The sequence below is a fragment of the Schistocerca serialis genome, chromosome 3 (genome assembly GCF_023864345.2).
Source record: "Schistocerca serialis cubense isolate TAMUIC-IGC-003099 chromosome 3, iqSchSeri2.2, whole genome shotgun sequence".
Lineage (NCBI taxonomy): Eukaryota > Metazoa > Arthropoda > Insecta > Orthoptera > Acrididae > Schistocerca > Schistocerca serialis.
The window spans coordinates 357,871,260-357,898,549 of record NC_064640.1 but is presented as its reverse complement, the minus strand read 5'-3'; the positions used below and the strand labels follow the sequence as shown (position 1 = coordinate 357,898,549).

General features: G+C 40.3%; 1 protein-coding gene across 1 annotated transcript in view; it reads right to left on the bottom strand.

The window, feature by feature from the left end:
• LOC126470857 (uncharacterized) overlaps positions 1–26,826 on the bottom strand; it is a 59,651-nt gene extending 32,825 nt beyond the window's left edge. Inside the window, exons 1-19 of the mRNA XM_050098872.1 lie at positions 26,769–26,826; positions 26,371–26,464; positions 25,304–25,622; positions 22,391–22,588; positions 16,620–16,836; positions 16,335–16,473; positions 6,674–6,888; positions 6,291–6,394; positions 6,080–6,200; positions 5,815–5,876; positions 5,620–5,761; positions 4,804–4,997; positions 4,609–4,674; positions 4,401–4,451; positions 4,240–4,283; positions 3,467–3,676; positions 2,893–2,978; positions 2,485–2,595; positions 1,660–1,748 (exon numbers count right to left, since the gene is read on the bottom strand). Coding sequence (XP_049954829.1) covers positions 1,660–1,748; positions 2,485–2,595; positions 2,893–2,978; positions 3,467–3,676; positions 4,240–4,283; positions 4,401–4,451; positions 4,609–4,674; positions 4,804–4,997; positions 5,620–5,761; positions 5,815–5,876; positions 6,080–6,200; positions 6,291–6,394; positions 6,674–6,888; positions 16,335–16,473; positions 16,620–16,836; positions 22,391–22,588; positions 25,304–25,622; positions 26,371–26,464; positions 26,769–26,826 — 2,520 coding nt within the window. The remainder of the gene's footprint in view (positions 1–1,659; positions 1,749–2,484; positions 2,596–2,892; positions 2,979–3,466; positions 3,677–4,239; positions 4,284–4,400; positions 4,452–4,608; positions 4,675–4,803; positions 4,998–5,619; positions 5,762–5,814; positions 5,877–6,079; positions 6,201–6,290; positions 6,395–6,673; positions 6,889–16,334; positions 16,474–16,619; positions 16,837–22,390; positions 22,589–25,303; positions 25,623–26,370; positions 26,465–26,768) is intronic.
• Between the last annotated feature and the right edge of the window lie 464 nt (positions 26,827–27,290).

The following is a 27,290-nucleotide window of genomic DNA, read 5'->3' as shown; positions in this document are numbered from 1 at the left end:
TTGTTTGGGGGAGGAGACCAGACAGCGAGGTCTTCGGTCTCATTGGATTAGGGAAGGATGGGGAAGGAAGTCGGCCATGTCCTTTCAAAGGAAACATCCCGGCATTTGCCTGTAGCGATTTGGAGAAATCACAGAAAACCTAAATCTGGATGGCCAGATGCGGGATTTAACCATTGTCCTCCCAAATGAGAGTCCAGTGTGCTAGCCATTGTGCCATCTCGCTTGGTGTGTCAGCTGCTTTGCAGAAAGTTCCAGGTGCTGAAGGGTACAAAAGTAGGCATTGGTCCAATTTTTGCCAAGGTTCTGGAGAAAATTATTATAAAATTCAAAAAGACAGGTTCTTCTGTAGTAAAGTGTGGCACAGGGAGAAAAACAACTGATCAAACATCAGTAGAAGTGACCACAGCATTGCAGGAGAGGTCACAAGGTGGTGTGTAAACATGCAGTGCATGGGGAATTGCCCAAACTTTGGACATGAATGTGAGCATGGTGAATAAATTTTTACAAAACATCCTGCATTGCTATCCACAATTTTACCAATCTTCAGGAGTTGCTTCATGCTGACTTACCAATAACAAAAACGTTTTCTCTAGTGTTCTTACTTGCACGAAAGTGGACAATGAATGGCCATAGAACATTCTGCACACAGACAAAACCCATTTCCAACTACAAGGACATGAAAATACACAGAATTGCAGAATATGGTCGACGGGAAATCTGCTCACACATCCGTTACTGCTTCAATCTGCAACAGTAACTGCATGGTGCAGGTTGATAATATAAAGACCATATTTTCTGAGGAGATGGGTCCTGCAGGGCCTGTTACCTGTGCCACCACAGTTAAACACTGAATGCAAGGTGGTGCTCCTCTGCATATTGCACAGTCAGTGATGAAGATGCTGCAGAGGCACTTTGGAAATGCTAGAATTATCAGCTGTCATTTCCCTACAGCCTGGATGTTCAGATAATTTGATCTTTATCTATGTGACTTCTGTCTGTGGGGTAACCTGAAAGATAGTGTTTAGTGCTCTGATAACAAACACAGCTGATATGAATGCACACATTGAGCACCACATTCTGAACGTGAACCATGAGACACTCCAATCTGTTGTGCAACATGCCATTTTTAGATTTCAACTTGTGGCAGGAAACGGTGGACAGCAAATTGAACACATCTTGCGCCAGTCTTAAGACATGCTTTTTATGCCATTTCTTGGCCTTGTGAAAACTAAAACCAGATGTCGTTGTTGCTTTTTATGCAGTTTCTGGTCTCTGGACAGTTAAAAACCAATTTTTCCCATCCGACGTAGTACAACCATGTCACAGTGGATGGGCTTTGCTAACTTAAAGTACCACAACTATTGAATGCCAAACTTCTGCCATCATTACATAGTATGGTTGGTTTCATATGCAACTAACATCATGGCTGTCATATTGCGATTCATCTTTTGTTAGTAGCCAAAATCACTTACATTATGACGCTTAAGGTGCTGCCTAGTGGTAAAATTTTCAACCCCCCCCCCCCCAAAAAAAATAACGTTTCCCCCTTCTTCAATAATGTTTTATTGATATAAGATGTCATTCTGAGCAATGGTTCATTTTTTTTTTTTTTTTTTTAAATTTACATCATTTCGAAAATGGAATTCAAATGGTAATTACCCTGTACTTTACAGTGGCTCCCTGTTCTGAGATACACCTATCAAGATTACTGCTCAGAGGCAAAAACAAAGGCAAGAGTTTAACATGAACTATGTGGGATTACAGTACACAATTATCCATTTGCAATGAGATGACATACCAACAAAGGATAGAAGTCCTCTAATTTCTGTATACATTACATGTCAACAGATAAAATGTATTTCTCTGAAAATTTCTGGACAGCAAAGATGCAAGAGATAAGGTTTTACAGCTTTGTAGCAAGAAAGGGAATAAATAATATAACAGCAATTACCATGTTTTGATTAACTTTAGAACATATCTTAAAATTCAGTATCAGAGAAATCATTCAGATCAGTGGTAACACTGTCTACAGAACTTTCTTCTGACTGTGCAAATTTTCAGTGTGGTGTAAGCCTTTCACTTGAACACATCTCCCACAGTTACAAGATCAATCACTTCCTGGAGCAAACTCTGCACATTTTAAATTCATTCCGCATGTGTAATTTCTGGATGTAACCTCTTCTTGCACTCACCTCCTCATGATAAAGATTGAATTTGTTGGAAAGGAGTATTAATTTTGCACATTTCTTCAGTTAGTTGTATCTTGCAAAGCACTTATTGACAATTTGTTCAAAGTCTCATCTATTTCAATCACACTTCAATAATAAATACAAATAACAATATACATTTATTGTCTAAGTGCAACTGAAATAACAAAGACTGCAAAAATGTCTGTTTCCTTTCATGGCAAACACTTGTAAACTACTACTGTCTTTCAAATCTTACCAAATGTGACTGTCGTTACGTCAGGTCTTCAACACACACAAAATTTTTGATCCAACATTGGATTCTTCTTTGGATTGTAAGCCTTATCAACACACTTTATGTATTTTAATCCCAAAAATTTTACAATTCTGTCTATCAAATGAAGGCCCCCTGTGAAATCATTTCATGCATTTAAGACATTAAGACATATGCCACTTGTGGCTTATAGGATATGGACAACAATCACACAATTCTAAAAAAGCGAGATCAAAAACGTTTTTTTCTAGAAATTGTGCAAATTAAGGACACAAGTCTTCTTTCCTTAATATACTTGAAACTTCTTGGCAGTTTAGAGCCATACACTAAACCAGGACTTGAACCGTCACCTTTTGTGGCCAAGTGTTCTAGCAACTGAACTACTTGAACATGAATCACGATCGGCCCTCAAAGCTTCACTTCTGGCAGTACCTGATAATATCCTTATTCTGAGACAAAGTTCCATATCAATCATACGTTTCCATTCAGTATACTTCTGCACATATTCTATATAGTATCTAAGGTGAAAAGGCACATGCTTTTGCTGTGGCAATCTGCTGTCTGGTCACGATTTCTTCTCCTCTGGGACTCTCTTTAAAATTGCATGAAATTCTTAAATACCTCGTATGTGATCCTTTCATTTTCCTCTGTGCGTACTGGAATTTAGTAGCATTAGCTAACAAACATGAGCGAGGAAGTACTCAAGAGGAATCTACATTCTCCTTGCCAATTATTTAATCCAGTGACTACATAAGTGACTCAAAGTCACAACACAGTTTGAAAGCCATACTAACAGCAACTGAATGAATCAAGCATAGTATTACTAAATAATACATGTCAGTGATAGGTATCACCTGAGTAACTGTTGTTTTTTATGGTGCTGCCTGAATGACAGCCATGTCATAATTGACACTGTGTTAACTGTATGCATTTACTGCCATGGACTGAATTCTAATTGGCATTGGCAATTACAGAAGAAGAAAGTACAAGGGTTGGGGGAACTGACATTCTCCTGGCGACTGCCACAACTGTTGTATCCAAGAATATGTAGTCATAACTTATCTTGTGGAGAGGAATGGTCCTGGTCCTGATGGTGGTGGTGGTGGTGGTATTTTCAATCCACGTCTGCAATGTAATGCTTGTCACATTTTTATTTCTAGTGGGAGTCAATAGAAAATTCATGTTGCGGCACCATAAATAAAATACTTTTTTTAACCTTTGTTACATGGTTCATGTCAGTCAGTCTGAACTCTCATGCAAAATTCATTTATGCCATCTGCACACTAGTTCTCTCCCTCTCCCCCCCCCCCCCCTTCCCCCATACAGAAATAAAAGAACATCAAATAATACTGTAGAGCAGTAAACAGAGACAGCTCCTTTGATTGCTCTTCATATTACAGTTGTTACATTACAGTTTCAATGTTGTAAGCAAAAATTTGTAGTGGAGAAAAAACAATGCAACAATTACTTTACTTCACACAGACTGGGTATACAGACTTAAATACAAATTAGTGAAGAAAAACAAATACAAAATGCATGGAGTTAAAACATCATTACTCAATACAACAACAACAGCTCAACATACTAAAAAAATTTCAAAAAAGTGCAAAGAAATAAATCTATGGGAAGAAACAGTAGATGGTAAAATATAAGCAGCATCTTACAGCAACAATTCAAATTTTGATTATGTGAAATATTTTAACATCAACTTTTCCTCAGCATAGACCAAACAGTGCAGACAATATTCCATTTGTTGGTAATTCTATGTAAGCCACTTACCACAGCTTAAATGTGTTGTGGTGGAGTTCACATTTTTCATTCCCCTGCGAAAATGGCAGAGGAACAGAGCACAAATAGTACACTTGTAATCCTCCGGTGAGAATGACTACACCACTGCACAGGAGCTTGCACAAGATTCATTCATTAATATTACACATTACCTGCAGTTTCTTTCTCCAAACATAAACATTTTCCAGGAAGAACCACTCTGGCTGTTCTCCAGAGTAATAAATAAACACAAACAAAAATATCTGACTTTTCTCTCCTCCAAATATGGGGCAATTTTATTACCATTCTATCCACCCCCCCCCCCCCCTCCCACACTATTGTTTCACGACTGCTGCCTCACTACACTGTCCTCTCATATACTTCGTTGTTTCCAACTAAGGGATGTTTACCTTTCAGAGATCTGTGGTACTTCTCTTTTCTATTATTCTGAAGCAAAAATTAGTCACAAATGCATGTCAGTGAACAATACAGAACAATACATATCCTGACAACACATTACAAGAAGTCAATATCAGATCATTCCATGATAAAATACATGCACATGGGTTTATATACTGAGGAACTCGAAGCCAACCTTTCAGTCTCAGAAGCGTAGGGAGGATACATAGGCCGAGCAGGTGGATATGAGCTGCTGGGAGAGTACTGCTGATTGAATTCCTGCCCCATATTCGTTGGTTGTCCACGACTATGGGGATACTGATCCGGATACTGAGAGTACCCGGACTGGCCTTGATAGCCTTGCTGAATTCCTGCAAAAATTCATATTAACCAGAGTACCATTCCAAAACTGTACTATATTTGTAGTAAATTGTAATCAGTGTAATTTGGATATTCTATATATTGCAAATTAAAAGAATTACTGAGATGAGCAACTTACTGAGTATCAATAACAAACAATGCAACAATTACTTTACTTCACACAGACTGGGTATACAGACTTAAAGACAAATTAGTGAAGAAAAACAAATACAAAATGCATGGATTTAAAACATCATTACTCAATACAACAACAACAGCTCAACATATTAAAAAATTTTCAAAAAAGTGCAAAGAAATAAATCTATGGGAAGAAACAGTACAAAAAGAGGTAAACCAGCAAGCAAGCAACAACACTGGACAGAATCACACAGAAACCATTCTACAGTTAGCCACCCATTCCCTCCCATGTTTTAGGAAACAACACAATTCCCTTTATGAATTTTTGCCATTCAAGCTAACATATATAGGCAAATTAACAAGGAAATTAGTTTTCTTAGAAGACTAAAGTGTCAGTTCATGCTGACATGTGAAATGGAACAAAAAGTAATAAACAGAAAGCAAAAGGAAAACTCACACTGAAGCATGCGACCAAGAACATCTAGGGAGGGTTACCTTGGGGACGAGAGGGGCCTCCAGAAGGGCAGTAAGGATTGGGCCTCTGCCCAGTCGCCACGTTGTCAAAAGGGTTGGAAACGCTAATGTTATCCCCCACACCTTGCATCGGCACCCCCACACCCAGCACAATAAGCAACTGCTGTCACAAATTCCCCCAACAGGTTGCAGTCAAAATCAAGTTATGAGTTTTACAGTTAAAAGCAGAGAAGGAAGATCAAACTTAAAAGTATGTTTTCTCATGGCCTCCATAGCTACTAACAAATCAAATTATAAACACAAAAATGCAAAGCAATCTCTTACATTATACTATATTTTACAAATTAAGCTCAAAATGAGGCACAGATGTAATACAAAATAAAGTATCAATAAATGCCTACCCATGAGGAGCACTTTACTTTCAGATTATGATAATCCTATCTTTCTCCCCCTTCAATGGCACCAAAGAGTGGTCACACACCTGAAATAACAAATATAAAAGCAACAATTCCTGCCAGAACTTGCTGGTCTACCTCAGCAGGGGAGAAATATTTATCCAGCAATCTGAAGCAGATATCTACATGTGACATAGTATTTTGATACTGAGTTTATAAAAAATGAAGATTGTGCATTACAAATTTATCAGAATTTCAGATTTTTGCCTCTGGAAATTGTACAAAAGCAGTGCAAACTGGACTCCTCAGAAGATATGGGAAATAGTCTCTTAACTGTAATATCAAAATATTTTCTCCACTTGAACCAGCTGCTGGAAATGAATCCTGTGAATTTGATGAGCCTGTAATTGAAAGAATCCTTTATCACACACAAATGCTTCAACAAGTGAAGTACAATAGTCGAAATCTGAATCAGTAATTGCTCCAAGTATTCACAAACTACAGAAGTGTCAAATTGCTTTTTATAACAATCTGCTTAATAGTCTCTCAAAAAGATTTCATATTACAGTAAAGTATTACCTTATCTCAGCAAGGAACAGAAAAAAAAACTGTGTGTAAATTATAGGAACATACATTCAGTCAGTATGTGAAAATGTCGAAGGTGTTATACAGGGAAGTACATTTTTCAGAAATTTCACACCAAATCATTAGCACAGCAAAATAACTAACAATGTTTTGTCTTGGAATCATCACTGATTCATGCACATGCACATAGAGACCTGTCAACAAGTCAAAGAGGACAATTAAATTAACCATCAACATGAACTTGCTGAAAAAAGGGGAGGTGTTGAGGAGCAGATGGGGAAAGGATTCAGCTGTGGCCTTGTTTAAGGAGCTTAGGGAAAGAAGACAATGGTAACTCAAACAGCGCTAAATCAAGAAGTTTGGATTGTAGACTTGAATATCAGCAGCCCCAACATAAAGTGGGTCCAATGTATGAATCTTATCACTCAGTGCTAACAAAGATTCACGATGATTAGCATTAGTATATATACAAAGAGAGGGGAAAGGGGCTACATCGCGGGTACTGCTGCATATTTAGCAGTCACAGTGGACTCAAAATTCTACAAGACATTCAGACCAGGACCTGCATATTAAGATGTTCATCAAATACTGGGACTGTCTGCACGTGCTGAGCTATTGAATAAAAATCAGTTTGTTATGTGGCAGGAATTGCTCCACTATACAAAAGCTGTTCTTTTCCATTCTGTTTGGAATTATAATTCTGGAGGGAACTTTATAACATATTTGGAGCAATGCTGTACAAGGGCTTACTGAAAAGTACGCCTGCAATGATTTTTTAAATAAAATTAATGTTGTTACCATTCTACACTTTTATTCTTTGTGTCTACATATTTGCAACCCTCTGCCACTAGAGGGCTCCGAATTGTAATGTACAGCATGGCAGTATGTAATGTAACTGTGTGCCACTAGAGGGCTCCGGATTGTAGTGTACAGCATGGCAGTATGTAATGTAACTATGTCGGTGTGTGAGAAACTGAATGCTGTAATCGATTTTTGAATTTGAAGAGTTCGTCCAACCTCTTCTTTAGCATGACATTGCCAAATCACACACGAGCACAGTGAAATCTGCTGTAATCCGATGCTTAGGGAAATCACTGTCGGTCGATCGTCCTCCACACTGTTCTGACTTGGTCCCATCTAACTTTAATCTTTTTCCAAAACTAGAAGAACACCACCAAGGCCTTCAATTTCATGCTGATGAATCATTGCAAGTAGAGGAATAATATCTCTATTATTAACTGTTATTCCATTCTAAAACATTGCGTGGAAAAAACCAACAACTATACCTTTCCGTGCAAGCTCTGATTTCCCTTACTTTATTATGATGATCATTTCTCCCTATGTAGGTCAGTGTCAACAAAACATTTTCACATTCAGAGGAGAAAGTTGGTGATTGAAATTTCGTGAGAAGTTACTGTGACTGTGAAAAACACCTTTGTTTTAATGATGTCCACCCCAATCCTGTATCATGTCCATGACTCACTCTCATATTTCTCGATACTACAAAATTTGCTGCCCTTCTTTGAACTTTCTCAATGTGCTCCATTAATCGAACCATGTAACGATCCGACGCCGTGCAGCAGTACTTCAGAAGAGGATGGACAAATGCAGTGCAGGCGGTCTCTTTACTAGATCTGCTGCATCTTCTAAGTTTTCTGCCAATAAAACACAGCCTTTGGTTTGTCTTCCCCACAACATTTCCTATGTATTTTCTACCAATTTAAGTTGTTTGTTATTGTAATTCTTAGGTATTTAGTTCAATTATGGCCTTTAGAGCTAACTGACTTATAGTGTAACCGAAGTTTCATGGATTCCTTTTAACACTTATATGGATGATCTCTCACTTTTTTCTTGTCAAGTGCTGCATACTTAAAAATGATTTAATTACATAATTGATAATGGCACTGGCAGATGATGAAAATGATGTCATGAAGAGAATGTGGCACATCTTTATGTTACATTAGCATACTGGGGAAAAAATTAGTCACCCCCCAAAACAGTACAATGCTAATACTGCACAACATTTCTAGCTTTCACAATCACTCCAGTTTTGCAAGGAAGAGAACCTGTAAGTTTCTTCAGGTGTGACATACCTAACTGAAGCCACTCAGTTATGGTTAAATCCTGTATAGCTACCAAAATGTGGGGAGGGTGACTGTCATTTCACCCATTATTCCAAACCTTCCCACACAGTTTCTATGGGATTACCATCAGATGATTTAGTACACCAACTGAAATGCAGTAAGGCCCCAAGTCTTCATCAAACCAAGCACATATGCGAGAAACCCAGTGAACACAACTGTTATTGTGTTGAAAGAGGGGAGTGTCCACAGCATTCTCATCATGGCTATGAGGAAAGGGTGACATTTAGTCACTCACAGTGTTGAAATCAACATCCCAGCTCATGTTCACAGTAACCCGAATGGGGGATTCCAAGTAATGGTACGAAAAAATACCACCAAAACATCACAGAACTACCTCTTGCCTCCACACACTGCCTCATCAGGGTGTCACTGCTCCCAATGCCTTGCACTATATAAAAGAGGTCAAATCGCAACTCGACAGACCACACTACTCACCTCCATCCCGCTGATGTCCAGTTTGTGTGTGTTGTCTGCCATATTAGCTGAATGGTCAGTGCATTGGATTGCCACACACAGGGGCCCGGGTTCGATTCCCGACTGGGGCAGAAGATTTTCTCCCCTCAGCGACTGGGTGTTGTGCTGTCATCATCATTTCATCCCCATTCTCAACACGAAGGTCGCCCAGTGTTGCGTCACACTCAATAAGACCTGCACTTGGCGGCAGAACTTCCCAACTGGGAACTCCTGGCCACTGACACCATACGATCATTTCCATTTTTTGTGTGTGTTTGGTCCACTGAAGAAGTGCAGCTTTATGTACCGCTCTGAGCAATGGCCTCTCATGAGTTACACAATTCCAAACGTTCTTTGCACACACTTCCCTTCATATAGTTTTCTTTGAAACTGATTGAGATGGACCACAGCTCACCCATGGCACCAAGCCATGTTAAATTTGAAACCTATCATCATTGAAAAGGCACAACACTCACCTCTGGACCCTGTATGTTAAGAGCTTTTTATGACCACTGTTCTTACACTGTGTTACATCACTGTGAGTGATAAACCTGTCAATGAACCACTCTGCCAATGATTAAAACCAACTTTCCGTATGCTATCACTGAACGTTATGAATACTGACCTACTCTCAACTCTGCTAAATTACTGCACAATCAATCTCTCAATTTTCTTTAAAATCTTTATAGATATACTATCACATCAGAAGTAACTAAAATAACAGAATAATGAAGGGAAGCATATGGTTTATCTTGTCATTTCACAAGAGTTTGCAGAATATGTTATTTGTAGAGAAAGAATGAGACAACCAATGCCTACATAAGTCAAATGCATCAACTGATACTAACTTCCAAAATGTATCATCAATCGTTTACTGGTACACACATCAAAAAAAGTTTTGCATCACCCCGGTTCCCAGAACTCCTGAAGACAGATGGTGAATGGGGATATTGTATCATAGACACAGTCCCTTTGACTGTTCAGAAATGCCACTAAACACGCCCAAAGATGTAAACAACCATGCATGGACACCACCTATTAGATGGAGGGTGTCCGGCAGCTGATCAATTCCAGTCATCCAACCAGGACGGAGGTACACAGCTCAAGTTTTCTGTAGTTCAACCATGCCTAGACAGCCAATACCGTGATTCGATCACATCTGCATTGTTACTTTATGCCAGGAAGGGCTCTCAACAAGAGAAGTGTCCAGGAGTCAAAGAGTGAACCAAAGCGATGTTGTTCGAACATGGAGGAGATACAGAGAGACAGGAACTGTTGATGACACGCCACGCACAGGCCGCACAAGGGCTACTACTGCAGTGGATGACCGCTGCCTATGGAATATGGCTCAGAGGAACCATGACAGTAAGTCCACCATGATGCACAAAGCTTTTCGTGCAGCCACAAGACGTCATGTTATGACTCAAACAGTGTGCAACTTCAGTCCTGACGTCCATGGCGAGGCCCATCTTTGCAACCACAAAACCATGCAGTGCGGTACAGATGGGCCCAACAACATGCCGAATGGACCTCTCAGGATTGGTATCACGTTCTCTTCACCCATGAGTGTCACATATGCCTTCAATCAGACAATCATCGGCGACATGTTTGGAGGCAACCGGTCAGGCTGAACGCCTTAGACACACTGTCCAGCGAGTGCTGCAATGTGGAGGTTCCGTGACGTTTTGGGATGGCATTATGTGGGGCCAACGTACGTCGCTGGTGGTCATGGAAGGGGCCGTAACGACTGTACAATACGTGAATGCCATCCTCCCACCAATATTGCAACCATATCGGCAGCATATTGGCGAGGCATTCGTCTTCATGGACGACAATTCACGCCCCCTTGTCATCTTGTGAATGACTTCCTTCAGAATAACAACATCACTCGACAACAGTTGCCAGAATTTTCTCCAGACATGAACCCTATCGAACATACCTGGGACAGATTGAAAAGGGCTGTTTCTGGACAACGTGACCCACCAACCGCTCTGAGGGATCTACGCTGAATCGCCATTGAGGACTGGGACAATCTGGACCAACAGTGCCTTGCTGAACTTGTGGACAATATGCCATGATGAATACAGGTTGCATCATTGCAAGAGGATGTGCTACTGCATATTAGAGGTACCGGTGTATACAGCAATCTGGACCACCACCTCTGAAGGTTGCACTGTATGTTGGTACAACACGCAATGTGTGGTTTTCATGAGCAATAAAAAAAGGTGGAAATGATGTTTATGTTGATATCTATTCCAATTTTCTATACAGGTTCCAGAACCGAGGTGATGCAAAACTTTTTTTGATGTGTGTATTTTGAGATTGGGGCAAAAAATAAAATATCCATTTCACTTTAAACACAAGAATAACGAAATTATGTTTGTGGGACAAAATTTCTGTTTATTATAATCCCCCCCCCCCCCCCCCACCACCACCACACACACACACACAACCTCTTTCTCAGCTCTCATACGACAATGACTGTGTAGATGTGTTAAACATAAAACTACATTCTCTGTGTCATTTAGTAGAGCACATGGAATGATAATTTAGTCTGTGTACACTATTTAGCTTGTCGATATGTCTCAAACTGTCACTTCAAAAGTAAACTGTGTGCACTTTATCATCTTAGGGCAAGGCAGGATGTCTAAGTGGGAAGATGCCCACCTGCTAACATACATCACAGTAATGTCATTTGTACATCTGTCACGAGACAGGAGAGAGAGAGAGATATGCCTTGTAGTTGTCATTGACAGTTAACAGTTCTAGCTAATGTGTCTAACATATACATTATGGCTAATATACAGGGTGAGTCACTAACTATTGCCACCTAAAATAACTCCAAAAGTATGATAGAAGCCGAAAAGTTTGTGGGACAAAAGTTGCATGGGAAAAACAGGGACCATAATATGACGTTGGTTTTTTGTTGCTATGTGGGGTCACTTCAGAGATATGAAGGTCAACTTTGTTTTTTCAAATGGAATGCCATAGTTTGGTACTTATTTTCTGACAGTGGCTATCAAGATGAATCCAATGATGTGTAATAGTAAGGTCTTTGAAGGTCAACGAAGGTCACAAAGGTGACATGAACGTCCATTTACAGAAGATGTTGTAAGTGATGACCATTGGTATCAATGCAGTGCTGCAATATTCTTATCATGGATTTAGTGGTATTCCTTAACACTTTGGCACTTATTGAAGCACATGCTCTGACAATTCTCTCTCGCATATCTTCAGTGTAGTTGGAATGTCTTTATAAACTATGTCTTTTACGAATCCCCACAAGAAAAAATCCAGAGGCGTCAAGTTTGGCGAACGAGGCTACCACGACACATTTCCTCCGTGTCCAATCCAATGATTTGGGAATTCTCTCTGCAACTCATTTCTAGCCATCAGCGAAAAATGTGTCGGACACCCATAGTGTCGATACCACATTCTGTTCTTTGTTCCTGAAGGTATTTCTTCCAACAACAGACTTAATGTTCTTTGCACGAATGTGGTGTACTTCCTACCATTAAGATTTCCTTTGATGAAATAGGTGCCTGTAATTCTGGCCTCTAGAATCCCACACCACACATTCAGCGACCACAGTTTTTGGTGTGCAACTTGCTGCAGCCAACATGGGTTTTCAGTTGCCCAATAATGCATGTTATACAAATTAACATTTCCACGGTTCGTGAATGAGGCCTTGTCATTAAATAAAATCAAATTCAAAAATGTGTCATCACTCTGAATCTGAAATTGAGCCCATTGGCAGAATTCAATGTCACCCATACAATCCGTACCAGTTAATTGTTGGTGGAGACTGATATGGTAAGGATGATATTTATGCAGAACACGAACAACACTACTCTGGCTCATGCCAGATTCCCTTGTGATTTGATGTGAACTAACACAAGGATCTCGAGCCACAGTGGCAAGAGTACCAATTTCCATTTCCTTGTTAGTAACTTTGCTTTGCCGGATATGTTTCCCATGCGTTAAAGACCCAGTTGTTCTCAATTTATTATACACACATTTAAGTGTATGACATGTAGGGTGGGTACATGGAGGATATCTTTCGGTGTATAAGTATCTAGCTCTCACTGAATTTCGTTGGCATTCTCTGTAAATGAGAAGCATATCGATTTGTTCTTCGAAGGAATACATCATTAACATTCGCTTGATTTGACATTACTAGTCTTACAGTTTCTGTTAGTGTTTTATTGTGAAACCGTCGAATGGTGTTTACATGTCAATGGTACATTAGATGGATACGCATATTCGGTGAATATTTATTATTTGCACGATATACAAGAGAGAATTGTCGGAGCTTGTGTTTCAATCAGTGCCAAAGTGATAAGGAATACCACCAAATCCATGATGATGAGATTGCAGCACTGCACTGATACAAATGGTCATCACTTCAAACACATTCTGTAAACCGATGTTCATGCCACCTTTTTGACCTTTGTTGAACTTCAAAGGCCATAGTGTTACACATCATTGGATTCGTCTCGATAGCCACTATCAGAAAATAAGTACCAATCTATAGCGTCCCATTTAAAGAAACAAAGTTGACCTTCATATCTCTGAAGCACCCCACCTAGAAACAAAAAACTAATGCCATATCATGGCCCCCGTTGTCCCATGCAACATTTGTCCCACAAACTTTTCAGCTACTCTCATTCTTCCAGAGTTATTCCAGGTGGCAATAGTTAGTGACTCACTCTGTATATCCAAGGAGAAAGCAAGAGAGCTGCTTAATGACTTTCCAAAGGCAACTGAGAGAACTGTGTCAAACCAGATGCCACATGACTGTCTCTGTATAGTCAGTTTCATCTCTAGACATATGTTATTGACAACAGTAGACCTTAAATCAACTCTGTACATTGACAGGTTTGGTAAGGGATCATCTAGAATGAAACTTCTACCAAAAGCATTCGGATCTCTTTGCCAGTAGATGCAGAATTTGTCTGACACCTGACAATTGTCATCACAGAAGATTGTAGAGACTACCAGGTACCAACACACATCTCGGGCATGCCAACCGATAGGTTCAGCGCGGAGGTGGCTCAGTCACGCTGTGGACTGGTACCATGTATAAATGTCAGGCACCTCTCACTGCTACTGAGGGTAATTTGAACATTGCGCAGTACTGAGGAAGGAATCTCCTACCTCATCAGAGAGAGGCTAATCTGAGCTGTAATGTGGCTACCACCTTACGGATAGCTTGTCAAGGAGGATCAAAGTATGTTATAATACACGTAGTGGAGCAACTGCATACTGAATGTTATCCAGAAACAGATTTTAATTCACACTCGCTAAAATGTGCATTTACAAAGCTAAAATGTATGTTTATAAACAGATTGCCTTTATTTTGTTGTTATTTTATTTCACAATATTTACCATTTTTATTTTCATAATGTTAATTCTTTTACTCCCTGTTCCCCTCGAATCCACGAGTGAACACGATCACAGATATGTGGGTGATGTGAAACTTTTTTTTTTCTTTTTGAGCAATTTAGATGAACATGTGTGCTACATTTGATGTTCACTCAGAGGAAATTAAATTATTCCGTGAAGGATCAATTTAAAAATCCTTACACTGAATATGCACAAGTCCAGTTACAGTGATGTGACCACCACCTATGTTCGATGTCAACATACAGTAACCACTCACAGACAGCAGATGGCAGCAGAGGGTATATAAGGTGTGTCAGAGGGCACATGGGAAACAGTGCAGTCATTGTCCTAATTTGAAAATGTAGCAATTTATCTGACTCCCAAAAGAGCATGTTTATTGGTTTTCAGGCCAATGGCGGAAGCATTCTGAAATGGCTAAGTTTGTAAATTGTTCACACGTCACCGTGGTTAAAGTATACCATGCATAGCAAAATGGCGCTATTCAAAACCGGCACCAAGGAACTGTGGTTCAACACAGGCCATAGATGACAGAGGTGAACAATGGTTGTAGAAAGTGTAGGATTGAATAGATCTGCAACTGCTGAGCAACTGACTGCTCTGATGAACCAAGGGATTACCAACAGTGTCTCAACAACCTTTTAGTATACATTGCTGTGCATGTGGCTTCACAGTAGGCTGTATTTTGCACACCAATGCTACTACTGGAAGTCTACTGAATGGTGTCAGGTGGCCTTTTCTGATGAATCATGTTTTACGCTTCATCATGCAGATGGTAGTTGGCACGGATGGCATGAAACGTCTAAAAGTGAAGGGCCCAGGCCAGAGGAGGGAGCGTTATTGTCTGGGGTACATTTTTGTGGCATTCCCTTGATGATCTTGTCATTCTGGATGGTACAATGGATCACCACAACTATGCAAATACCCTTGGGAACCATGTCCACCCCAATACACAGTTTGTTTTTTTTCCTCAGCACAGTCATCTACCAGCATGACAATGCAACATGTCATACAACTCTGAGTGTAGCTGCATGCTTTGAAGAGTGCCAGGATGCATTTACCACACTACCCTGGCCACCAAATTCACCAGTTAAATCCAATCAAGAATCCATGGGACTATCTCAATCGGCCTGTCTGCGTAATGCGTCCACAGCCTAGGAACCCAGTGCAGCTGGCCATGGCACTGGAGTTGGCATGGCTCTTCATCCCTGTTGGTTCCTTTCAGAACCTCACTGACTCTCTCTCTGCCCACCCACACTGCAAAAGGTGGTTGTTCATGCTTCTCACAGGTGGTTGCATTGATGTGACTGGATCATACATTACCTCACGGAATTTAACTCCAGTAATATTAAACACGCTAATGGCTTCTCACTGACTAGTATCTTCAATTTTGTTATATGATTTGATGCGTATATTGTACAATGTGTACCATCAGTAAGTACTGACAGTACACAGCCTCAACAACATATAAATGTGTATTTTTAACTGTGCTTTTTAGCAATGCACAAGAGTTAAAATTTATTCCCTTGTATAATACTTATTTCATGCATCAACACATACCAATACTATTATCAACAACTAATAAAAATCTTTTTTACTTCACACCACCAGCACCAAAAGCGTGAATGATGCTACTGTCACTTGTTGCCGTTATCTTACAATGGAAAAATGTCCATTGCCCACTTCACTGTGATAATATATTCTATTACAGATTCACTTCCAAATATGCCATTTTGGCCCTTTTTCAACAACTCACTTTAACACAATATATGTTATGAACAGGATATGAGTACATAAGTTATAAGATTCTGCAAGCTTTTCTGAAAGAGAGAAGAGTAGAACTTGCAATTCCTCTGTCCACTCTTTTGCATCAGATGGCATGTGATCACAATATTCTACATAATTTAAGGGCCAAAAGCAATGTAGAGCCCATGTCAGTAATCACTTCAGAGCAGCTTTGTAGAGGCACAAATCAAATCAATTAAGTACATAAAATTAAAATTTTCTGTAGGGATTTCAACAGTACAGTGTTATGGACTACCTGGAGATGGAACTGATGATGTCTTGGTCATCTTATTCTTCGAAGTAGATTCCACTTGATTTATAATTGGTTGTGGGTCTATACCTCCACAGTCAAAGTGACATTCGAAGGCCAAAAGGTTTTTCGTGTAATGCTTCCGAAGTGTATATGCAGCACTTGAAGATGCTCCGATGCCTAAAAGCCCTGCAATGTCTTTCCAGGTTTTGTTTTTTGTGACCTGTGAATTTAAGTTTGTAATCAAACACAAATGAGAAAACTGTGTTTGCTGAAACACAAATAGCTGTTATAAAATATACATACTATGAATTAAATTCACCTGTCATGTTTTTCTGTCTGAATGTGAAGGATAATCTCAGGAAATAGTGTACAGATACTGATACAGCTTTCACTAATAGATAGGTCGATTGATGAGGAAGATTTGTGTAGATAATTCATTACCCGTGTGCCAGACAAGTTGTCTGACCATAGATACTTAGTGTTACCCATGCAAACCAGGGGTAGGTTGCTAGTGAAGAATCATTGTAAGTAATGAGCTTTCTTATGCTACAGGTTAACAATTAAAAATTTCCCTTTAAGGTAACTGTTATTTAAATATTTTTTATGCTACTGACAGATCTGAACTCAAAGATATTAACAAATAATAGAAAACACTAGCAACTATCTATTTATGACATCAAATTTTATAGCTAATCGTAACTACATTACTGTTTAATGTGCATTCATTTTTAATAAATTTCAAAGTTCAGCTTTAACATTTACTACATACACAATAATCTGAAACTGAAGGTAATTCACCACCTTCAGTGGTTTAGGTGAGAGCCTTATTCCTTTGTAATCTGTATTTCCAAAGTAATGGAAGTAATTTCCAAAGTAATTCATAAAATTCAGGAGGTGGTCAACATTAACTTTCACTTATTATTGGAACACACATGAAATAGAAATATGTTGTGCACTGGTCGAATTTCACACAGTAAAAAACTAACTGCTACTGTTTATGGAAAACAGCTTGCACACAGACAACCCCCCCCCCCCCCCCCCCACACACACACACACACAAATGACCACAAAATCCTACTATCTCAATATCCGGACAAAAAAAAAAGGAGCAAATACTGCTCAGCAATTAAGAAGCAACTGAAGAAGGGCTTAAAACGACAAACAGCCACTCCTCTTTATCTTCATTCTGAACTGTATTAATTCTTTACTAATGGTTATCCAGCACAGTATGTGAAGCTGAAGATTAACGAAATGTAACCAGTCTTCAAATTACTTACTCTGTTTAATGAACTACAAAAACACAGAGAAAATGTAAAGCATTGTTTTGTTTTGTTTTGTTTTGTTACGAGTTCATAAATTTCAATATCTGCGATGAACAAGTTGGGGAATATTTTGGTGCAGAACAAGTCAGATACGTCAAAACTCATTTTTTATCTTATTGCTAACCACTACAAACAAAACAGGATTTCTTTATTGCAGACATTAGACTGCAAATTATCATAAAACTGGTTACAATAAAAGTACAGGAAATGGATGTTTCAGATTAAGAGGAAAGAGAACAATTCATTACATAGTAAAGCTACATGGCTCCTTGTGATATCTTACCTCATTCCCACACTCGTACTGAAGAAGGGTGTAACTGATCAAGCACACGCATAACCTAACACATCCAAACTTAGATTTACACCCTGCAAGCCACCTCTCATGGTATACGGAAAAATCTTTTGAGGATCAGTCAACAAGCAGTGCCTCTTTTTTTTTCTTCAGTAATGCTTATTAATTTAAAAATTTGAATTTGGCACTATTCTACAAAGCTTCTTCTCTAATCTACTGCAGTGGTAACTTCCTGCATCAACAGATGCCAGTACTGCAGTTGCTTGCAACGTGGTCAAAGTCTATGTTCGTATTAAACAGCGTTCTGTGATAGAAGCCTGAAATGTAGAAGTAAAAATGCCCATTGGCATTCATGAAAGACAGAAAAATGTGTAAAGTGATGGAACAGTGGATACCAGCACTGTTTGTCGGCGTAACAACGCTGAAGACAGATCATTGGCTCATGAAAAGCAGAGCAGCAGGTGACTCCACCCAACATGAAGTGAGTCGATGACATTATTCATGGTGATCACCAGGTGACTGTGGATGATTTGTGTTACATTACCTCCCACAGTAATGGCATTGTGATGATGATGATTTTTTCTGCAAATGTGATACTCAAAGCTTTGTGCGACTCGAGTATCAAGAATATTAACACTCTGTCGGGCGTAATTGGCCCGACAGGCACAACTGAAATGTTTTTGTTGCCTCTCTCCCAAATAAGTCAGCGTGGGATTTGCCTGCCATTAGTACCTTCCTATCTTCAGGCAGTGTTTACAACACCCTCCACAAATTTTTGCGTGACCTTTGTAGAGAGCAGATGTGACGTTAGTGGCCTCTCATGCTCATTGCACTTTAATACATCTTTGCTTTTGGAGGTGTGTATTTTTGGTTCTTTTTAAGAGTTGTTATTTTGCTCACTTTATGGATGAGTAATGTGAATTTTGTGAATATCTTGTAAAAATATACAGTTCAGTAAGCTTGGCCTTTCAGGCACATTCCGACTGAGTACATAATTATCCTCAAGTTCTCTCTTTTAGACTCTAGATTCTTCAAAGATACAGCTCAGAATTATTACAAATTGTCTAACCCCTGTCATCTCGAAGAAATACAGGATTTGCTGATGTACAATGATGAGGAAGACTCCATACTGTCTGAGGATCTTGGTGATGAAAGTGACATTGATTCACAAGATGAGATGGAAGAATGTGAAGGTGATTCTTTAAAGCAGCGAGATGGTGAGGATACTGCTCAAGATGAAGAAAGAAGAGACAACAAAACAAGGAACTTTTATTTGGGAAGAGATAAGAAGACCGTGTGGGCCAAAAAGGCACCTGAGGAAAGACATCGTAACGGGATCTTACATCATCACCACTCACCTCCCTGGAGTCATAGGAAATGCTTAGAATGCTACAAGTGCAGTTGAGTGTTGGAATAATTTATTAGCCGATGATATCCTTGCCACCATTATCACATATGCAAATCAATACACTGACACTATCAAGGATCATTTCACTAGTGAGAGAGACATCAGATACACAGATGTAATTGACCTAATAGCATTTATTGGTTCGTTGTACCCAGCAGGTGCATACGGAGGGAATGGTCAAAGTCTGGAGGAACTTTGGGAGACTGAAGGTGACAGACTGAAAAATTAAGTCTTGTGATGAATATCAAACAGTTTAACAGTCTGATATGTTGGCTTCATTTTGACACCTGAATTACCAGAGCCCAACAGAAGGAACTTGAGCAGCTAGCTCCTATTCATGAAGTTTTCGAAGAGTTCATGAAAAATTGTCAGAAGAGCTATTGTCCTGAGGATAGCATCACAACAGATGAAATGCTTCCTGGTTTACATGGTTTATGTCGTTTTTTGGCAGTATATACCCTCAAAACCTAACAAATATGGAATAAAACATTTTGGTCTTCTTGATGCTAAAATGATATACACAGTGAACATGGAGATCTAAATTGGACTACAGTCTGGAAGTGGTTTCTGTGTCAGCAACAAACCTACTGGAGTTGTCAAGAGAATGGTTAAGCCCATATTTGGATCTAGCCAAAATATCACTGCTGATAACTGGTATTCAGATTCTCATCTTTTGACTATTTGAAGACAAAAAAGCTGTCATATGTTGGAACTGTCTGAAAAAATGAAAGACAACTGCCACCAGATTTTCTTAACATAAAAGGGAACACACAATACAGCAGTATGTTTGGCTTTAATGATGGGAAGGTTTTCGTTTCCTACACACTGCGCCATAACAAAAAATTAGATTCTTGTACATTTGCTTCACAATGATGATGTCACTGGTCCTGAATCTGGAGAAATGGAAAAAAAACCAGAGATAGTCACTTTCTAGAATTCAACAGACGGTGGCATTGATAGTGCATATCAAATGTGTGTTACTTATTAAATGAGCAGAAACACAAAGCGATGGCCAGTGATCGTTTTTTATTCACAATGTTGAATGTAGGTGGTCTCAACTCCCAGGTTATGTACCTTGAAAGTCAATTGGAGAAATTGCAGAGAAGAGTGTACCTAAAATCTCTGGCACATCAACTTGTGCTTGGAGAGCTACACAAAGGAAGTATGAAAAAGATTAGAATCCCCTCCAGCTTGCGAAGCTCACTCAAAAGATTTATTCACAAAAAAGACACAGAAATCACCTCCTCTCCCACATCCCAATATACGTAGACGCATCACCTGCACTACAGAAATGGGTCGCAGAAGGATGTCAAACTATGAATGTAAAAACTGTCACAAATATAGTCTGCCAACTTTGCTTATCTGTGCACCGATGTATTTCCTCTGGTAATTGTGAGAGAAGTTGAAAGGCACCAGCATCAAAACAGTGACTTAAAATGGTAGTTTTTTTCATAAATTTATTGTTTGATAAAATTTATGTGCTGAAAACTGTTACTGTTCAGTGGTGGATTCAAAAGTTCGGTCATTTATATTCTGTTTCTTCTGTGTTTAATAAAATGTTTTTTCAGCATCCATTTTCATATGTTGTGTTACTACACTTTCCCATGAAAGCCACCTACCACATTTAGGTTACTAAAGTTGAAAATATGAAATAATAGCTGATTTCAAAATCTCTGCCTGTTACGCTCATTGTGCCTGAACACAGGAGTCTCAGAACTGCACCTGACGAATGGTTAACCAAGCAGAATAAAAGGCCAAGAAAAACAATTTCCTGCCAACTCTTGCAGCCCTTCTGTTTGGAGGGAGAGGAGTTTTGGGAAAATTTGTGATTGGAGACCACACATGGGTTATTTTTCTGAAGCATACTCAAAGAGGTAGTCAATGGAATGGCATCAAAGGAACTCACTGAAGAAGAAAAAGTTCAAAACTTCGTGCCTGGCAGCTAACATTATAGCTACAGTATTCTGGAATGCAGGGGGCAAGATTATTGTTGATTTTTTGGAGCAGAGATGCACAATTAATTCTGTCAACCATGTCAGACCCCTCAAATAGCTTAAAGCACATCTACAGTGAGTTTGCACAACATAAGCTATGGTGGATGCTGTTGTTCTGAACGACAATGCAAGACCACACATCAGTCATTACATCACTAAAGAGATTGAGAAAACTGGGTAGGAAGTTTTGCCTCATCCCTCATATAGCCCTGGCCTGGCATCATTAAGCTTCCACCTGTTCGGGCCACTAACAGCAGCTCTTCATGGGATTCACTTTGAAGATGAGGAGGCCATGAAAACATCAGTGTGTCAACGGTTTCAGAAGCAGGACTGTGCATTTTACCAATCCAGATTACGTGCCCTTGTTAAAAAGATGGACCAAACCCATGGAAATGGACAGATTATATTCAAAAGTCGTAGATTACTTGTCAATGTGTGCTTTCCAATCTATGTAGTTGCATTTGAAATCTTTGACACACACACACACACACAAACAAACACACACACACACACACACACACACACACACACAAGAAGCATTTCTTTTTGACTGACCCTCTTTTAAGCAACAGTTATTTCTCTTTCCTTATCAAACGCACAGAAAAAAACTTAACACTTGCACAATGGCTCTATTATTTATTGAAACACATTAAATTCCAATCACAAAATATTCTTAAAAAATATGTTAGTAGGAAAATCTATTTACAGTACATCTAGTTAGGACGTCTATGGAACTACCATGGAACTAAACACTGCACCTTGCATACCTCCATGAAGCCCCCTCTTTCCTTGACGTAAGCATACAACCGATAGAGATCGAGAGGATTCTTGGAGATGGTGGGACATGCTGAGATAGGTGTTCCACGCTCCTCCATGAACTGCAGCAGTTTGTCAAGCCACATGCGTCGCTCGTGGTTCTCATCCATCTCATACAGTTTGCACAGGCTGTCTGGTTTCTGTGTCACATAACATACTTATTAGTGGGTTCAACCAATACACATTAAAACTCAAAATTTACAAGTACATCAAAATAGTTACAGTATTCTAACACCAATAACCGTAGTTACAATTTGTTGACTGTCAAGTTCAAGTGTAGTTCATACTGCATCTACCCCACTTCCCTATGGGAATACTAAAAACTGCTTTGACATATCTATCTTACAATGTTACATCAAACTGACTGTGATTAAAACTCGACAATTTCAGTTATGTGGTTACAAGCTACTTTGTCTGTCGTAACACATGACATATAAATTCTCCCACTTTGTAAACGAAGATGGTGTCTAGAACTGATAGGTGCAAAAAACACACAGGAAAAACAGAAACACTATTTCGAAGTACAAAGTGATATTTGTTTCTCTTTTGATGTATGTTCTTTTTATTCGGTATCAATAAGTCATTGCAAAGCCTAATCTAATGTTCGCATTCAAAGTAAATGTAAATCGCGCTCTGGAGACGTATGTGCTAAGTAAGTGCATTAATAATCGAAAAGTTCTACCGCAGATAATAATAAAATTTGAAAAATGTTGAGAAAGCAGAGAGTGTTGCACTCTCGATTCAAAAAAGAACGCCCAGCGATCGACAGGTAAAAATTAGTAGAACTTCGTGCGTCCGTTAGAAGATGGATACGCGAAGCATACAAAAATTTCCACCGTCGTACCATAGCGAAAGATCTTGCCAAGAACCCCGGAAACTGCTGATCATATGTAAAATCACTAAGCGGATGGAAGGCTTCTATGCTGTCACTCGTCGACCAGTCTGGGTTGGCAATAAAAGACAGTAAACGGAAAGGTGAAGTTTTTTATTTCGCGTTTAAGAAATCATTCACGCTGGACGATGGTACAAATATACCGTCGTTCGACTGTCGCACAGACTCCCGCATGGAGCGCATAGAAATAGACATCCTTGGCGTAGGGAATAACTGAAAGAGTTGCAAACGAGTAAGTTGCCAGGTCCAGATAGAATCCCAATTCGGTTTCGGGGAGAGTGCTTGCATTTTCCGCGAATCTCTCGCACAGCGCAAAGTTCCGAGCGACTGGAAAAAAGCGCAGTTGACTCCTATATACAAGAAAAGCAAAAGTACGGACCCACATAATTACAGACCACTATCCTCAACATCGATTTGCTGCAGAATTCTTTAACATATCCTCAGTTCGTTGCACGGATTGCCCTTTTTTCACGTGCTGAGCATAGATGAAGGGCAACAGGCAGATTCCATATTCCTCGATTTCCGGTAAGCGTTTGAGCCGGTGCCCCACTGCAGACTGCTAATGAAGGTACAATCACACGGAATAGGTTTCCAGTTGTGTGACTGGCTAGAAGACTTCTTAAGAAATAGAACCCAGTGAGTTGTCTTCGGCTGTGAATGTTCATCAGAAACAAGAGTATCGTCAGGGGTGCCTAAGGGAAGTGTGATAGGACCGCTCTTATTCTATAAATGATCTGACGGGCAGGGTGAGTAGCCATTTAAGGCTGTTTGCTGATGAAGCTGTGATGTACGGAATGGTGTCTCGTTGAGTGACTATAGGAGGAAACAGGATGATTTACACAGAATTTTTAGTTGGTGTGATGAATGGCAACTAGCTTTAAATGAAGAAAAATGTAAGTTAATGTGGATGAGCAGGAAAAATAATCCTGTGACTTCCGAATACAGAATTAGTAGTGCTGCTCGCCACTCCATATGAATTAAATATCGAGGTGTAACGTTGCAAAGCGACATGAAATGGAACGAGAACGTCAGATTGGGAGTAGGGAGGACGAGAGGTCGACTTCGTTTCATCGCAGAATTTTTCACCTGTAGAGGAGACTGTGTGTGGAGCACTAGTTCAACCCATTTTTAAGTACTGCTAGAGTGTTTGGGATCCACACCAGGTCGTATTAATGGAAGACACTGAAGCAATTCAGAGCCTTGCTGCTAGATTCGTTACCAGTAGGTTCGATCAGCAAGCAAGTAGCACAGAGATGCTTCGTGAACTCAAATGGGAATCCTTTGAGGGAAGATGACGTTCATTTCGCGACGTATGCCATACTGAGGAAATTTAAAGAATCAGCTTCTGAGGCTGACTGCTGAACGATTTCATAGTCGCCAACGTACATTTCGCCTAAGGACCAGAAAGTAGGACTAGTAAGGAGGCTTACAGACAGTCGTTTCTCCCTCGATCTGCTTGCTACTGGAATGGGAAAGGAGGTGACTATCAGTGGTATGTTGTATGTTTTACCTTTCGACATGCACCATACGGTGGCTTGTGGGGTATGTATCTAGATATAGATGAAGATATCATACGTATTAAGCCTTAGTGATTTTGTCCGTCGTTAAAATGGTTTGTAGATGAACCTTGCGATAGCATTTCGCTGGTGGCAGTTTATCCCAATTGGAACATGGTCACCTTGACGTCCACCATATGTCACAGAAGTTCAGTGGAGCAAAAAATCTAGACTCAGAATTGCGTAGCAACCTTTAGTTACATTATACAGCTATTCGACGCACTCATGAACTCATTCTGCCCCCACCTAAAACATAATATTGCTGAAACCAGTTACTTCGTCACCGTCTCCTACCCCCTGCAAACTATAGTGAAGGGCGTTTAATTGTTTCCTACCAACGAGGTGAAGATTTGCCACTGACACATGCGCCCCTGTCCCCAATAAAATGTACGCCCCTAGTCGCTTACCACTCCCACAACGCCACTTTCCGCCTCCACATACGTTCTGCAGCATTGATATTGAATGGGGTTCCCGTTTGCTTTTAACGCTTGAACATTTCGCCCCCGTCCATTCCGCCCCTTGCTTGTACAGTTCTTCCCGTGGTGCCCAACCACACGACAGTTCTCACGTTGTGACTGACGGCACTGCCTCTGGACGTGCCCTGAGCGCCCACACCTGTAGGATCGCACGTCAGCAGACAAAATGACTCGCCTATTGCATACCCCTGTCGCTATATCTATCTCCTGATCCGTAGCTAACCTAACGGCAGCGTTAATGTCTTTCGGGCTACATCACAGAACGCTTTTATACACATCGGACGGCAGACCTCTGAGGAAAGCGTCTGGACCTTTATGCTCCTCGTCCTGGAAGATAATCTTATTTGCTTCATCTCTTCCCATTAATTCGTAAGTATGCCAATTGACTTTTATTATCCCATCGCTGAAACTTTCGACTGAATCATTGTGCTTCCCCGACGTTCCACTCAACTGTTTCCGTAAAAACCTCGCGCTATTCTGTTTTCTACAGCGTTTATTGATCCACTGTTCAAACCGCTCAGAAGACAGTATTTCTTCAACTCCCAGTTATACCTATCAAACGCTTTTGCGTCCTCTGCCAGCCGCAACTAAGCCATTTGTAATAGCTAATCATCTGTGTAAACGCCAATCTTTGCTACTGCCTCCAAACCACCCAAGAAGGCAAAAGATGGTTCAAATGGCTCTGAGCACTATGGGACTTAACATCTCAGGTCATCAGTCCCCTAGAACTTAGAACTACTTAAACCTAACTAACCTAAGGACATCACACACATCCATGCGCGAGGCAGGATTCGAACCTGCGACCGTAGCAGTCGCGCGGTTCCAGACTGTAGTGACTAGAACCGCTCGGCCACTCCGGTCGGCCCAAGAAGGACAACACATCGTCAGTTGGTTTGCCAGAAAAGGGAGAAATCAAATTAGCGGCGGCTGAATCCACCGATGTAGTAGATAAACTGGACGATAGCCCATCTTCTTTCACATCAACCATTTGCCTATACGTCTCTGCCAAGTCCATTGTTAACTGCTTTACCTGATTTATTAACGTACGAATCACCTCCCGCCCGGAAATACCATGCGTCCTGGACTCTGTCACTGACCCCAATACACAATTAAGTATAATAAAACAGCAACACACCGAGTGACATGGTGCAGTGCTTAACACACTGGACTCGCATTCGGGAGGACAACGGTTCAAATCTGTTTCCGACCATCCTGATTTAGGTTTTCCGTGATTTCTATAAATCGCTTCAAGCAAATGCCGGGATAGCTCCTTTGGAAGGGTACGGCCAACTTCCTTTCCATCCTTTCCTAACCCGATGGGACGATGACCTCGCTGTTTGGTCCCCTTCCCCAAATCAGCCAAAACAGCAACAACATCAGGACAATATCCTCTCACAATCATCGATTAAGGTAAGATAAAGTTCCGCCTTCTGGCCCAATCGTGCCCGACCCATCGCCGTGTCATCCTCTGCCAATGGTGTCACTGGATGCGAGATGGAGGGGCATGTGCTAATCCCACCGCTCTCCCGGTCGTTGTCGGATTTCCTGATCTTGGAATAGCTGCTAATCGGTCGCGTAGATCCTCAATTGACCCACGTGAGGCTGAGTGCACCCCGTAACCTCCCTGCAAGGAAAAAATCCTGGCAGTGCCAGGAGTCGAACACGGGTCCTCCAGCTGGCAGTCAGCCGCGTTGACCACTCAACTACGGAGGTGGACTCTCGCAAATCTACAATACTATCTTACATCTTACGCATAATCATGAGACTTCAATTCCCTACACTGCCTAGCACCATCGTCATAACGTCGGCACCTAAAATGCTCTATTGATACAGTAGTGACTCAGTACATGGTACACACACTGTGCCCTAATAGTTTGCACTACAAGCACCTTATTGGTCATAAAGAGTGCTCCCTGAA